The sequence below is a fragment of the Pararge aegeria genome, chromosome 26, assembly GCF_905163445.1.
Source record: "Pararge aegeria chromosome 26, ilParAegt1.1, whole genome shotgun sequence".
Classification (NCBI taxonomy): Eukaryota; Metazoa; Arthropoda; class Insecta; order Lepidoptera; family Nymphalidae; genus Pararge; species Pararge aegeria.
Window position 1 is genome coordinate 6222877 of NC_053205.1, and position 17526 is coordinate 6240402.

At 35.6% G+C, this 17526-nt stretch overlaps 1 protein-coding gene across 1 annotated transcript in view; it reads right to left on the reverse strand.

The window, feature by feature from the left end:
- Positions 1 to 17526, reverse strand: part of LOC120635126 — a 29467-nt gene continuing 11941 nt past the window's right edge. Inside the window, exons 3-10 of the mRNA XM_039906051.1 lie at positions 17115 to 17229; positions 15309 to 15408; positions 13480 to 13589; positions 12001 to 12224; positions 10221 to 10405; positions 6523 to 6687; positions 4793 to 4939; positions 1 to 1305 (exon numbers count right to left, since the gene is read on the reverse strand). Coding sequence (XP_039761985.1) covers positions 463 to 1305; positions 4793 to 4939; positions 6523 to 6687; positions 10221 to 10405; positions 12001 to 12224; positions 13480 to 13589; positions 15309 to 15408; positions 17115 to 17229 — 1889 coding nt within the window. The 3' untranslated portion in view covers positions 1 to 462. The remainder of the gene's footprint in view (positions 1306 to 4792; positions 4940 to 6522; positions 6688 to 10220; positions 10406 to 12000; positions 12225 to 13479; positions 13590 to 15308; positions 15409 to 17114; positions 17230 to 17526) is intronic.

Sequence of the window (17526 nt, forward strand, 5' to 3'; positions counted from 1 at the left end):
GCGGGTCTTGCGAATGTGTGCGGTGAAGCTCATTCTATGATCGAACGTTACAACTAGCTTCGCCGGCCACATGAAGCTAGTACACAAGCCAGGATAGTAAAATCAGTGGTGGGGGGCGCTACTAGCCTAAAAAATGGAACTCCATCCTATTTAAAACTGTCCTGGCTTGTCAACTAGCTTATAAATGAAGCTAGTTTTGTCTACACGAAGCCAGAAGTACTAGTTTGCTAGCTTACTGACACTAGCTTGCTATCCTAGCTTGAAAAACTAGCCTCGTGTATCCCGGGCATTAGTGTTATTACAGCGTTTCCAGTATTAGTGGCTACATGTGTGCCAAACTACATTAAGACCGGTGCAACGGTCGCGCCGAATATAGATAACAAACTTACAATAAAACAGACATACTTTTACATTTATAATATTAGAATGTATTATATTTATTTGGAACATAGTTAAATAAATTTAACTGTCTTGGTCTTCGACATAATCGTAGCTAAAACGGGTATTTCCGGGTACATAGCGGACATTCGCAGGGTTATTATACCTAGTACGGTCGTTATCTGGATTATTATATCTAGAACGAATATTATCAGGGTTAACAGATTTAGAACGGCCATTATTAGGGTAATAAACGTTTGTACGGACATTCGCAGGGTTATTATACCTCGTACGGTCATTATCAGGGTTATTGTAGCTAGTACGGTCAATATCAGGGTTATTGTAGCTAGTACGGTCAATATCAGGATTATTATATCTAGAACGGTTATTATAAGGGTTATTATATTTAGAACGGCCATTATTAGGGTTATTATAGCTAGTACGGACATTCTCAAGGTTATTATAGCTAGGATAGACATTTTCAGGGTTATTATAGCTAGGACGGACTTTCTTAGGGTTGTTATAGCCAGTACGGATATTCTCAGGGTTATTATAGCTATATTGGACATTATCAGGGTTATTGTAGCTAGTACGGTCATTATCAGGGTAATCGTAGCTAGTACGGGCATTATCAGGGTTATTATATTTGGAACGGACATTATTAGGGTTATTGTAGCTATATTGGACATTATCAGGGTTATTGTAGCTAGTAGTATCAGGGTTATTATATTTAGAACGGACATTATCAGGTTTATTATATTCAGAAAGGACATTATCGTGGTTATTATAGCTAGTATGAACATTCTCAGGGTTATTATAGCTAGCACGGACATTATCGCGGATTTTATTCGTTTTCCTTCCATTTGATGAAAGATGTCTTGTACCGGTTAAGACCACTTCTGGTGCTTTAATTTTGTGGATGTACACCTGTGAATAATATTAAGGATTTTATTTTTATTTACATTTAAAATCGTTTCTTATAACTCTTGTGTATAATCTGGAGTCAGATACTTATTATAATTATTATTATTATTATTAAACTCTTTATTTGTATACCACAACATTAACATATTTAAAATATAACAAAAACAGAAACATCGAAAGAAGTAGTAATACAAAAGGCGGCCTTATCGCTTAATAGCGATCTCTGCCAGGCAACCTTAGAATTAGGAAAAAAAAGAAGAGGAGAATAGACTGCTGGTGGTACAAATATTAAAATACATACATGGGAATAACTACATGCCAATACATAAACTAGTGTACACAAATAGATAAAAAGTAAATAATATAATAAATAAATAAATATAAAAATAAACTAATATATATAATAACAACACTTACATAATTAAATACTTTAACATACAATAAATAAGTATATACTTAACAATATAACAAAACAGATTGTTCTCTGCGTCAACACTGTTAATGTAAAATCGACTCTAACACAGTGATGATAAGTTTATCATCATCGAAAAGGCTCATTACAGACTTAACTAGCTGGATTGATGACACAGTAACAAATGGCGATTGAATGTATAGAACTGACTCACGAAACGCTGCTTGCACTATTTAACGAGCTGGTGGCGTTACTCGTCGAGCAGCGAAGACAAAACATTATATTATGGTCAAACCGTTAACAAAAAACTGAGATCAAAGACCAAAACAAATGAATCACAAAGTAACAGACACTCGAAGAAATCAGCATCGATATTCTACTGGCATTCGTGCAGCAATTTCTTAAATATTTTTTTTGTGTACAATGTTAATAACATTTATTATCATTTATTATAAGCTAGCCTTTGACTGCAATATCACGTGGTGTTAAGTGATGGTGAAGTCTAAGATGGTAGCTGGCTAACCTGTTAGGGCAAAGCAGTTTTTTTATCATCATCATCATATCAACCCATTACTGGCCCACTATAGGGCACGGGTCTCCTCCGAAAATGAGAAGCCGTAGTCCACCACGCAGGCCCAGTGCGGATTGATGGAATCCACCCACCCATGTGAACATTATGTAGTATACTCAGGCATGCAGGTTTCCTCGCCATGTGAACAATTGCTCTTAACAGCTTGCTTCTTAAATATTTTCTAATGACAATGTGAGATAGTGATAACAAAAAGAACACCCTCGTGCACACCTCGTAGCTTTAGGTTTAAGTTGGCGAACGAAGTTATCACCATCCCCTTACAATTGTGTAAACGTATATGTATGAACGCTTCATAAGTGCCTGTGATAGGCCTACGTGAAAGAAATTTTGAATTTAAATTTGAATTTTTGAATTTGAATAGCTACGGCTGAAGCCTCTTTACCAGTTTTGAGGCATATAATCTCTGCCACTGATTGCCCGTTTATGGGCGCATCCAGTGGCTTGCATAGAGCGTATGCACAGGGTATGCAGATGATATAAAATGAAGAAAATCTCTAGTACGAGTTATAAAAAACTTAAGGATAGGCGTTGTAAGAGTTATAAAAAGCCTACCCTTAAGTATTACTAAAAATAAATAAATATAGTACGACAATACACACATCGCAATCTAGCCCCAAAGTAAGCGAAGCTTGTGTTATTGGTACTAAGATAGCTGATGAATATTTTTTTTTATGAATATAATACACATAAATACTTATGAGCACAGCTACGACCTTAATTAAGGTATGTGATGATATTCGGTACGCTGTTGACAATAAACTCCTAACAGTTATAGCTCTCTTAGATTTTAGTAACGCATTTAACACTGTAGATTTTGACTTGCTTTTGGCTGTCTTGAGGATGATAAATTTGTCACCACTTGTTGTCAACTGGTTTCAGGGATATGTACGTAATCGACAACAGTGTGTACGGTTGGATCATAAATTATCTTCCTTCATTTCTCTTACTTCTGGAGTGCCTCAAGGCGGTGTTCTCTCTCCTCTTCTTTTTTCTATCTATATAAATTCGATTTCCTCTGTTATATCTTCGTCCTATCATTTATACGCTGATGACTTGCAGATTTATGTTTCGGCGACCATTGATGATCTTGCATATGCGATTGAATCTCTCAATACTGATTTGAATAATATAACGGCTTGGTGTCGATCCTTTGGTCTTCGGGTAAATGCAGATAAATCTCAAGTAACTATTATAGGCAGTAGTTATTTCCTTTCTTCCATATTGTATAATAGTTTACCGCCAGTTCTCTTTGATGGTACGGCTATTCCGATTAGTACTTCGGTCAGGAATCTTGGACTCATTATAGATAATACTATGTCTTGGGTACCACACGTTTCTCAAATGAGTCGCAAAATTTTTGGTGCTGTTCGGTGTTTGGGGCGGTGGAAAAACTTTTTACCTATTAAAACTAAAATTCTTTTAGCTAATACATTATTACTGCCTATTTTGGATTATGCAGATGTCTGCTATTTGGATTTATCTGAGACCATGCTAAACAAACTTGAGAGGCTGCAAAACTTGTGTATACGGTTCATTTTCGGCATACGTAAATTTGATCATGTGTCTCAGTATCGTGCTCAATTGAAGTGGCTACCAGTTCGTTCTCGTAGAAACTTACACGCTCTTTCTCTCCTTTACTCCATTTTATATTATCCGCAAACTCCACCATATTTGAAAGAGCGATTCACCTTTCTTGGTAGCAATGTTCACTTAAATCTGCGAGCTAATAACGACAGCTTGTTACACGTTCCTGCTAGTCGTTCATTGGCGTATGGTAATTCTTTTACGGTAAAGGTGGTTAATTTATGGAATGAGCTGCCAAGGGATATAAGACAGTCCAAATCATTAAGCATCTTTAAATCACGGTTAAAAGACTATTTCCTGTCTAGTATGTAGCAAAATATCTATGTATTTTATGTGTATGTTTATATAGTAATATGTATTTAAGTTTATAAATTGATATATATATATATATATATTGATAATTATATACAAATATATAAATATATATGTTTTACTATATATATGTAGTATTAGTATGTAATGTTTATAATTAGCACAATTTAATTATTGCACTATCCCGTTTTCTCTAATATGTTTCTTCAACCAAAGGTTGTCTGGAGGAGATCGCTTCAAGCGATAAGACCGCCTTTGTGCATATGTATAGTTTTTTATTTTTTTTTTGTTAACCTGATTTTATATTTGTATGTGCAATAAAGACTTTTTCTTCTTCTTTCTTCTTCTTCTTATGATATACAGATAAAAACCCAGACACTGAAAAACATTCATGTTCATCACACAAACATTTTCCATCGAACCCACGACCTTGGACTCAGAAAGCAGGGTGGCTGCCCACTGCGCCACTCGGCCGTCAAAAATTAACTCTCACTGGAGATTTTCTTTATTTTATATCATCTGCATACCCTGTGCATACCCTCGATGCACGCCACTGGCTGCGAGCATAAGGGTTGTGGGATACCACTAACCTCGGGGTTAAGTTTTCTAAAGAACATCTGATCGTCAATCCAGGGGCGAAGGAAGGCGACGTCGACGTAGACGCCAGGGTTTCCAGTGTCACCGCAGCCGATTCCCCAAGACACGATGCCATTCTGCGTGTAGCGATCTTCTTCAGCCTGTAAAACGAAGAAGTTTCAAGTTTTCGTCTGGTGGGAGACCAGCCCACTGACAAAGATGTGGCCGCTAAGCGATTTAACTGAGTAGGGGTATGACTACCGTACTCCCTAACAGGTTAGCCCGCTACCATCTTAGGCCGCATCATCACTTGCCACTAACTTTTTAATAGCTAAAAATGACCTCTAACTACAACCAATACACATGTTAGGTATATCACTAATCTATACTAACAAAAAAAAAGATGAAAAGTTGGTATTTTATTTGAATGGATTGGTGCCGGCCAAGGGCTAACTTGTAGTGGAATAAAAAAAAAGAAAGAAATAATTATATCCCCCGATTACATCCCCTGTCAAGCTAGCATAGGCAGGACACAATTATATCCCTGGGGAATGGAAACAAATTTATCTTCACCTAAAACCTTATTAACTCTCGGGGTACCTTACGAAATTGGGAATAATATCCAAAAAATAGGGGTACGGACGCGAAATGAAACGCAAACGCCATCTAGCGGCCAGCATGCATCAACAGTTTTGGCGCGTTTCGCCAGAGTCGTGACGTGGTCTACTGACTTGATTTTGAAGGTTGCTTGGAAGCATCCGGCTCAGCTTTCATCTCTCACAAGATAGAAAAATGAATTTTGAAATGTAAATTGTTAATGTTGGAAAAGAGCAACTGCTGAGTTTCTTGCCGGCTTCTTCTCGGTAGAATCTGCCTTCCGAACCGGTGGTAGTCACTACACACAGACAGACTTGACGTTTCAAAAGTGCTTATATTAGGCCTACTTGAAATAAATCAATTTTGAATTTTGATTGCGCTCATTCATTAGTTGGGACGCAACGCAGAAAGTCGTCGTCACGGAACTATCCTACGTTTCTCATAGTGGTTATTATCTTAAAAGTTCTGCTGTTACAGTTACAGACAGTGGCTTGCATAGAGGGTATGCACAGGGTATGCAGGTGATATAAAATGAAGAAAAAACTTAAGGATAGGCTTTGTAAAAGTTATAAAAAGCCCACCCTTAAGTATTTAAAAATCGTATTGGAGATTTTACTTCATTTTATATCATCTGCATACCCTGTGCATACCCTCTATGCACGCCACTGTCTAAAGGTCATTCTTATTGCACGATACCTGAAAATTGCTTACACGATGTCGGACGTATCAAGTCAAAATTCGCCCGATCCTACGTATGTGTAATAATAAACGAGGGTAGACTTATCATATTGTTGTTGTATTGTTATTGTTCCACAACTGGAAAATGTTTGTGTGATGAACATGAATGTTTTTCAGTGTCTGGTTGTTTATCTGTATATTATAAGTATTTATGTGTATTATATTCATAAAAAAATATTCATCAGCTATCTCAGTACTCATAACACAAGCTACGCTTACTTTGGGGCTAGATGGCGATGTGTGTATTGTCGTAGTATATTTATTATTTATTATATTCCATGTTCCCGTGCTTTATAGCAGGTGGACACGTTAATTATATCCGTCAGGGGATGTTATGGGGGGATATAACTTTTGTATCGTGACTGCAACTGTCCCGAAAACGATTTTTTAAAGTTGGCAACCTACGTACCTCGATGGGGCAGACCAAAGGTGCCCCGCCATCCCCCTCGCACGCGTCCTCCCCGGGATCCCCCCCCGCGCACATGAACGAGGAGTCCAGCCTGAAGTAGTAACCAAGGCGGGTTTGCCGCAGCGCGTCCTGACACTCCGTATGCTCCACGACTGGCACTTCCACCTTGAAACATAATTTTTTCAACTCTCTTGCGCAGGTTTTTAGTCACTTAATAATTGATGGACCTAGCAGATAGCTCGCGTAGTAGCAAAGCATAGCATATGTGATCATATATGAAAATTATAGAAAAATACTTTGGACATAAAATTAACAATTTCTTGACAAGTAATGGCATTATTCATGTGAAACAATTCGAACAATTTCATAATATATAATACAATTCCGCAAAGTAACGCCTGCTTCTATCCAATAGGTATTTGAAAACCATCGCATATAAACAGCTTATAAAACAATTGTACTAGGATAATAGCTGCGATGTAATTTTATTTTTCTCAAATCCGAATTGTTTCACATGAATAATGCCATTACTTGTCAAGAAATTGTTAATTTTATGTCCAAAGTATTTTTCTATAATTTTGTCTAGGCATGATAGGATAGTTATGGGCCTATAGTTACTGGTTTCAGAGTACCTAAAACTAAAGAGATAAATTTAAAAACAAATACAAAAGATATAGTATCTTCTACATCTTTTGTATTTGTTATTATTTTTGTACTCACACCTTTGTAAGATACGACTTTGGATCATGTGGAAACATTAGATCAGTTTTAGCTGATATGCATCAATTAAAGTCAAAGTCAAAAATATATTTATTCAAGTAGCCCATAGGTGGCACTTGATGCGTACATTACATAAGGTAGTGAGATGATATCTCAAAATTTAATTTATTTACTAACAACTTTATTTACAAAGTACCCTTTACACACATTCATTCTCATCAATGAATACAGCAATACACACCCTCTCTTCACTACATCACACACACAAACAACAGACATACACCTTTATATTTATTAATTTTTTATAGAGAGGAACAAGTAGTATATAACATATTTATAATCAACCTTTAACAAAAATTATAAATCAATTAGCCCGTTAGTATATTCCTATTATTATTAAGTAATTATAACTGCATGTTTAATATTTGAGCTAAAAATAATCAAAAACCCTAGGGGGTGAAGGCACTGAAGCTGAAATACAAGGTTTCTTAGTTTAGCTTCAGAAGCTTGTAGTAATATAATTTTTTAAGATTTCATGGATGCCCCATCCTATAAAATAAGAAATGTTTTTACTATATTGTTTAGACATAAGATTTTTGGAAATAAATATTATTATTATTATTATTATGATGGCGAAAACCATGTTCGTAAACTTAAAACTACAGCTACGAGGGTTCCAAACGCGTCCTCGTCTAAGAAGAAGAACAATAGGCGGGTGTTTTTTTTTTTGTTTTGACCAGCAACCTGGTTAAAGCAATAATTCACACAAAAGCAGTTTTATCGATTCCGTTGTCCTGTATACTATAATAGGACTTTTTTATAAGCTTGCGTTTAATACAAACTTTGAACTTTTAAGAGACTTCTCCAAGATGTCAATGGGTAAATTTATAATACTGATTACGAGTTTACGAGTGTCAAATGCATACATTTGTCATTCTCACCGCTTTCCTATAGTCAATGTCGGGAACAAACAATAACAATCTCATTTGTATGAATAAATAATAGATGTTTATTATGAAACACAATTACATTACAAGTTCAACATTTCCGTTAGTAGATTTCGAAGTTGAGTTCTCATCAACAATAACGAGTTTGAACTTGTCTAAGCATGTTCAATAATGTTGCTAGTTAAATAAAATAAAAGGCGAATCATCGTCATGTCAACCAATCGACGTCCACTGCTGGACATAGGTCTTTTGTAGGGAGTCCCACAATACACGGTCCTGGGCCGCCTGTCTCCAGCGGCTCCCAGCGACTCGCCTGATGTCATCTGTCCAGCTCGTTGGGAGCCGACCTACGCTGCGTTTACCGTTGCGGGGTCGCCATTCCAGCACCTTAACCACAAACCACGTGCCACAAATGTCACTGTCAAAAAGATGTACGCTATTGTATTGCCCTTATATTAATATTTTTTCTACTACATTAATTTTCTACATTGGAAATAGATTGACCTCCTTTTAAAAAGTGACGGTAAGTATAAAGTTGTGATTCACGCTGTGTTATATCATGAACTAAGACTTATATTAGCCGCGATAGCCTTGTGTTAGGACTTCTACTCATTTATTTTTAAATACATTGGCTTCTTGCATTTCTAAAACTATTAAAGCACAAAGGGGCACATTGATATCTTTCACGATAACCTAGAAAGTTTTAAGAAGGAAATTGTATGTAAATTAAATATAAATAATCTTAATTATGAATTGTAATTTTAATGTAATATTTACATTATTATTTTTAATAATCTTTAGTTTTTTTTTTTTTATTGTGACCGGAGATAACCACGATAATGCTGTATATACCTAAGTATAATTGATTATTGTAATGGCACTGGACAGAATTTGTAATTCTAACACATAACTTTTTTTTTTATGAATGTAGTTACAATTAATTGCTGGTGTGTCTAATGAATAAATAAATAAACCTACCCATTGTTTACAATCCAAATAGTAACAAAATAATAAATCAGCAATTAAAACTAAGAACGTGATATGTATCTATATTATTCATAAAAATATTCATCAGTCATCTTAGAACACATAACACAAGCTACGCTTACTTTGGGGCTGGGTGGCGATGTGTGTATTGTCGTAGTATATTTATTTATTTATTATTTATAAAAAAAAAGAGTGAATAAGATATTGGATAGAAGCAGGCGTTACTTTGCGGAAATCCATGATAGGTATATTATCAAAATTAAGCTTACTTTGCTATACTCCGCGAAAAGCATGAGTGAATAAGAACCATTTTACTCCGATGTTCCAGTACTACTATCCTCAAAAGCGACTCTTTGTACAATTACTAAGAGTCGTTTATCGTATTAAACGGCCGATTGGCGCAGTTTGCAGCAATCCTGCTTTCTGAGCCCAAAGCCGTGGGTTCGATTCCCAGAACTGAAAAATGTTTGTGTGATTAGCATAAATGTTTTTCAGTGTCTGGGTGTTTAAATAAAAAAAAAAAAAATGAATATGTATATTCTAAGTATTTATTTATTATATATTTGACGGCCGATTGGCGCAGTTTGCAGCAACCCTGCTTTCTGAGCCCAGGGCCGTGGGTTCGATTCCCACAACTGGAAAATGTTTGTGTGATGAGCATGAATGTTTGTCAGTGTCTGGGTATTTATATGTATATTCTAAGTATTTATGTATATTATTCATAAAAATATTCATCAGTCGTCTTAGTACCCATAACACAAGGTACGCTTACTTTGGGGCTAGATGGCGGTGTGTGTATTGTCGTAGTATATTTATTTATTATTTATTATTATTTATGTATATTATTCATAAAAATATTCATCAGTCGTCTTAGTACCCATAACACAAGGTACGCTTACTTTGGGGCTAGGTGGCGATGTGTGTATTGTCGTAGTATATTTATTTATTTATTATTTATAAAAAAAAAAAAAATGAGTGAATAAGATCCATTTTACTCCGATCCTCAAAAACGACTCTTTGTCACTGGAGCCATGTGTTCCTCACCTTTCTAAGGAGTGCTCTGATATACCCCTCCTTGCCGAACTTATCTTTGCCCCAACCGGCAACGATGCACGAAGTACCAGCAGTGGCGCGTTGGCGTGGGGGCGGCAGACACACCAGCCCAACGTTGGGCGCCAAGTCGAACGGCTCGCTTAAGAACAGCAGCGCGATATCGTAGTGTAGATTATCTATAACAATAGTGTTGTCATTGATAGCCGATTGGCGCAGTGGGCAGCGACCCGGCTTTCTGAGTACTAGGCCGTGGGTTCGATTCCCACAACTGGAAAATGTTTGTGTGATGAACATTATTGTTTTTCAGTGTGTGGGCGTTTATCTGTATATTATATATATACAGTTTATCATAAAAATATTCGACAGCTATCTTAGTACCCATAACACAAGCTACGCTTACTTTGCGGCTAGATGGCTCTGTGTGTATTGTCGTAGTATATTTATTTATTTATATATCAATTATAAAAGAAGCGCAGCTGCTAGTAGATCAGCCTTAGGCTTGCAGGAACACATTATGAATTAATACACTTTTATTATACACCAAACAAAAATAGCTACAGTTATTAAAAAACATCTTTATTCTAAATTTAAAAAGATTGAATATAACTATAATACAAAAAAAAAATCAATAATATTTCATTCATGCGTTCATACATTTAACATGTTACACTAATGTTAGTAATGGTGATAACTGGATTTTTAATTTGGTGTACAATAAAGTGTATTTCATTTAACTTTTTCATTCAATTTTTTCTTTCACTCATTTGATTCATTCATTCATATAATTCATTCATATAATTCATTCATTTCATTCAAACTTTTTATTCATTCATTCTGCGAGGGAGTCCAAGGTCTATGTTTATAAATTATATTTAAAAGTAGGTTTAGGGGGGCAATACGTTGTGAGTTAAAACATCATAAAACATCATAAACAACCTAAACATCATCTTCCGATGATGTTTAGGTTTGCTTTAAATGTTAAACACACTTGTAGTTAAGAATCACTTTACTCCGATATTTACATTATTGTTTAGAGCCGAAAAGAAATATAATAACATTCGTTTTAGATTGAGCGACACGACTGGTGGTCGAATCCAATAGTGAACTGCCGGCAGGCGGTTAGTGTACCGAACGACGACGCCATAAAACCAGTCGGCAGTTTGTGCGTTTCAACTGCGAGATCGGTATGGACTATTGTTGAATTACACCGGTAGTAATGTATGTTTGTGTGAATGTTTGTATGTTCAAATTGTTATTAGTAACTTAGTTGTTAGGTTATATATGCATGTAAAGTATTTAGGTTAATTATTATTATAAAATAAGTATTTTGTTTATATAAAGTCAAAGTCAAAAATATCTTTATTCAAGTAGGCCAGTAGGTGGCACTTTTGATGCGTACATAAGAATTACACGGTAGTGAGATAATGGCGATAACCACATTCGTAAACTTAAAACTAAAGCTACGAGGGTTCCAAACGCGTCCTGGTCTAAGAAGAAGCCCACAACAAACTTAGCCGGGTGTTTTTTTTTTGTTATCACCATCTCTAAAATGTCATTTTAAATCATTAGAAGAGCAACCTGGTTAGAGCAATAATTTACACACAAGCTTTTTTATCGATTACGTAGTCCTTTATACTATAAAAGGACTTTTCTATAAGCTTACGTTTAATACGAACTTTGAACTTTTTAAGAGACATCTCCAATTAACTATCCAAATATCTATCAATTATCCATCTCCAGTATATTGTTATCAGACCCTACAGTAGCTTACCAGCATTAAACTTCTTGTGCGTGACGATTTTCTTGACCTCCCGTTCCTGATGCGGTAGAGGTTCCTCTGTGGTCTGCGTGTCCCACTCCCCAGCGCGGATGACGGTGGCATGGTTGCCGGTTACTATGTGAGCGGCGGTGAGTACCACTTCGCGGTGGATCAGGGACCCGCCGCCAGCATACAAGTACATCAATTCACCATCTGGCTCATTGTCCGGCACGATCCTAGCAGCAGTCATCAACCCATTAACGGCTCATCATAGAATGAGAAGGAACCCACCACGCTGTAATGGTCCACCACGCTGGCCCAGTGCGGAATGGTGGACTTCACACACCTTTGAGTACTCTTAGGCATGCAGGTTTCCTCACGATGTTTTCCTTCACCGTTCAAACAAGTGAATGAATGGATACACTTTTATTGTACACCAAAGAAAAAAAAGTAGTTACAAAGATATAAATACATATCAAGAGAGTACAATTTGGTGGCCTTATCGCCACATAGCGATTTCTTCCAGTCAACCAATGGCGTAAAAGGAAAAAAAATAGAAAAGAGGTAGGTGGTGCAATAAATAAGAGTTAAAAATTATACAAATATATAAATAAAATATATATATATATATATATATAAATATATTACATATAAATACAAATAAAATATATAAAATAAATACCTAAGTGATATTTTAATTACGCTTAGAAATGTTTGTAGGGAGTGTAAGGCTTCGAACTTGGCCCTCCGAAAGTGTAGTCGATGTCCTAATCACTATTTTGAATTTAAAAAAAAAAAAAAAAGAAAATTATAAATAATGTGTGTTTAAATCTTATCTTATATCTTTAAACGAGCAATTCTTGTATATATATAATTGGCATCTCGGAATCGGCTCCAACGATTTTCATGAAATTTAGTACACAGGGGGTTTCGTGGGCGATAAATCGGTCTAGCTAGGATTCATTTTTGGAAAATGTCTTTATTTTTGTGTTTTCCGGTTTTGACGATTTGGTGCAAGGAAGTTGCACGGGTCAGCTAGTTTTTATACCATAATTTAAGCTTAAAATTGAAAATATTGTAACATTAATTGGAAAAATAAATTAAACTGAAGGGTTTTGGTATGTGCCAGGTGCCTACATTTTATTAACATTTTATAATTTTTATCGTGTTTCGACCTACACTTGGAGGAAATATACAATTTTATGAATCTACTTATCATGTTAAAAAAATTCGGAACCAGCGCTTTGACCTCTAAGCTACGGCTCTCCGTAGCTGAGTGATCAACGCGCTCAGGTCACATTTACAAGCCTGTCGGTACCGAAATTTTTTAAATGCATTTTAAATTTTTTAAATTTTACTAAGAAATGAAGCTTTTCCGACTGTTCTCTTTTTGAATTACTTTACCAGCAGCGGGGCGGTAATGTAGTGTTTTCTCCCCGCAGTTTAGATAAAGAACGATACTAATTCTAACTTATCTGGCGATATGCTCACTTCAAAACGGCGACTACCCAGGGAAACTCCCCGAATTTGGTATCCTTATCACTTTCGTCTCCACTGTTATTACCTACGCCATTTGGTTTCCTCCAGCCGCATTCTTCTGGCTGTAAGTAAAAAAACATTTATTCAAAGTTCAATTAAGAATGGTTTAAAATGAAACTATCTCAAATGCTTTGAAATTTGAGCAATACTTTGACTACCTTCGTCGAGATAAATCGAAATTACAACAATTATATAATAATAATAAAAATTATTTATTCACACGATTATTAAATAGTGATAGAAATCTCAGAATCTCAATCTATGTTTGGGTGAATCACTGATACCTAAACTGAGTAAAAAGTCGTACTATATATATCAGTGTTTTCCCCAATATAATTATTTTTGATACAAAAACATAAGACTACGAAAAGTATATTTTAATTTGGATATGGATTTAACTAATATGCAACATGCAAAAATATTGAAGAAAAAAAAATAATTGCGAGCAGTGGCCATATCGGTTGTGTTATTTAAAAATGGAACGATAGTTTTACTCCGAAAAATGGCCACCGAGGAGGATACTTATAAAAGGTTTTATTTAAATTTCGAACGATAAAAAAAATTTCAATAAATGTAGTGAATTTAGTTATGTGGATTGAGGCTTCGTAAATAATCCATATATAACCTATTTCGAACTGGCATGATTTTTATTAAAAAAAATAGTTGTTAAAATAAATATTTTCAATTTGATTTAAGCTTAAAACTTTAAATGGGGTCATTATAAAGTTTTCAAAGCATAAGTTAAACCATTATGTTTTATATCGTAAACGTAGATTGTCTATTAGAAAAATATATACGTCTGAATCATGGACCATACAGACTTATGGTCCATTATCTTTGCCTGTGCTAAAAGGTACAAATGAAAAAACAACAACATACAAACAACAAATTAAAAGAAAAAAAAAGGGGCTGGAACTTTCGAGGGTGTCTTCGGTGTTCGCAGACGCAGCGGAGGGCGGAGGCATTAATAGTTACAGGAGACAAACTTACACCAAATCCCGATTGATTTGGTGAATGGAATTGTTTTTAGTTTCGGAACCGCGCCTTTCCTCCCTTTTCCATTCACTGATTAATCCGCGCACTATTCAAGAGCTTTAAAGACGCTCAGAAGCTTACAAAATTATATAAGAATATATTACATCAACAATTGGAGACATTTGAATTACCGGAATTAACTCTACTGAGGACATGGATTTATGCTTTACAATCAGATAAGAAAACACCGAAGACATGGCTGTACGGTGATATACCTTTGCCTTTTCCCTACGAGAAAGAATGGAGATTTTTTTTTTGTTTTTATTTTGGTTTGGATTATGGAGGGTAGAGGTAAGGAGAGTCATCTTATATGGGAGAAAAGTTGAAAAAGTGTCCAGTTGATGCGCTAAATAACAGTTCAAAAATCCTCCACAATGGCGCTGGTGGATGCAAAGGGTATGGTATGAATGTAGCAATCGTAGATGAATTGAAGTATGCCGAGTTAAAAAATTTAATGTCATTATCGACTAAAGTAGTTAATTATTGAGAATTTCAACAACTTACGTTGTACAAAATATTGTGGTAAATATAACCTTAATTCCTTGTTTATTTTTCAAGCCTACTCTAACAATATTTATATTTGGCGCTTCTTTTAAGAGTTACCTTGATGCAAATGTGGCGCCATCCTAATTTAATACATTTTGACGACACTTTTTCATATACACAGATGATCCTCCTTACCTCTACCCTCCATAGTTTGGATAAAGAACGCCAATTTTCCGAACATGAAATACAAATAAGTTTACCGTAGGTTCAGTTTCGCTAGGTTCAATGAGGTCGGTCGGATCTCGTGTATTTGGAACGAGGCAACAAGTTTCCTTGTAAGATACACAGCCGTCATGGGACCTGAAAATATTGTGGACTTTAATAATCATAGCTGATGTTTTGGTTTTAACGCGTAGATTTTAGAGGGTGTTTGCTGTATGAAGTGGGTCTCTCTCTCTGGTCGTTCCTTTATCACTGAAGATCGTGGTCCTGGTGAGATCTCAACTTCGCGTTGGTAAACTGTCTCCATCGGCTTCTGTTGGCTTCTGTCCATTTTGGCGATAATTCCGGTTTCGGAGCGAAACGTAGAGGGTACATTGCCGAGGAACTGTTTGGTGTGGAGTATACGGATTGAAGAAATTATAAATTACACCATACAGGTTCCCTGCTGTTCGAAGAGTATAGCAAATTAAGCTTAATTTTCATAAGAAAATATAAACCTATTTACAAAATCTTTAAAACATTACTTGCTGGAGAAAGCTCACTATGAAATGGACTGATCTTTCAAAGCACAGCTCTAACCACTTGACGGATCGGGCTGAAATTTTGCAGGCAGATAGTTATTACAACTCAAGCATACGCTAAGAAAGGATTTTTGAAAATTCCAACCCTAAGAGGGTTAAATGGGGGATGAAAGTTTGTATAAAATCCTTGATTTATTTATTTAAGACTAACAACATGCATATTACACGTTTTTTAAACATAGCACACACACAAACACATGGACTGATGTGCACGTCAATGACAAGTGCACATAGCATTGACAAAGCGTCATATAAACTTAATTTGAAAAAAAATTAACACAAAATTTAACTCACCGATAAGTGTTCGGTGAGTTTTTTTCTAAAAGCTTTAGGTGAGTCATGGAAGATATCGATGCCAGGTATCTTTTTAGATAACTCGTTGTATTTCGCACAAATACGTATAATAGGCGCTTGTTTTCCGAGATGGGATTTTTGGGATGGGTAAATGGTATATGAAAAAAAATATTTTTATTTATGAATTTATTTTTCAAGTTAGATCCATAAAACTTTGATTTTAGGTTTTCGATTAAAAATAGAGAAATACGTGTTTCATAAAATTTTAAAAACTCCACCCTAAAGACATCAAATAGGGGTGAAAAAATTATCTGCAAGTTTCTGATTTTTTAAGTAATTTACGTTCATATTTTTCTGTTAAACCTTTGTAGTTAAAATTTACCGAGTCAAAAAATGAAGTTAACGTTAGCGAAGCCGCGGGCAAAATCTAGTTTGTTATAAAATAATATACAATTGCCCCTGAACGACCCTTTGAAGGCCGATTGGCGCAGTGGGCAGCGACCCTGCTTTCTGAGTCCAAGGCCGTGGGTTCGATTCCCACAACTGGAAAATGTTTGTGTGATGAATATGAATGTTTTTCAGTGTCTGGGTGTTTATATGTATATTATAAGTATTTATGTATTTTATTCATAAAAATATTCACCAGTCATCTACCCATAACACAAGCGACGCTTACTTTGGGGACTAGATGGCGATGTATGTGTTTTCGTAGTATATTTTTTTTTTATTATTTTATACTAGCTGTTGCCCGCGACTTCGTCTGCCTTTGCGGAAAAAAGTATCCCATATTACTTCTACACAACACATACAATACATAACACAAGCTACACTCAATTTGGGGCTGGATGGAGCTGTGTGTATTTTAGTAGTATATTTATCTATTTATTACTTAAAAAGAATGATTTAGCAATTTTATGTATTTTTCGCTTCTAATATATATTAGACTAAGTTATGTTAAAGATGGAGTACCTTTTGTTGAAGATGTTGGCGCCGTCCTCGCTTATTTGCTTGTTACTATCGCACTGGTAGAAATTCACGCATTTCCCGGATTCGCCGTCCTCTGTCGTACACGGCGTGTAGGATGCTAAAATAACATTTGACCACAGATCAGAATCCTCATTCAGCAATTATGGCATGAGTTGTGTCCAAAAACGGTGAAAAAGTCCCGCGCACGCAGTGGCGTGCATAGAGGGTATGCACAGGGTATGCAGATGATATAAAATGAGTTATATAAATCAAGTACGAGTTATAAAAAACGTCAGGGTGGGCTTTTTATAACACTTACAAAGCCTATTCTCAAGTTTTATCAAACTCGTACTGAGATTTTTATAATTGTATATAATCTGCATAACACACAATCGAGCTGGTTCAGTATAGCTGC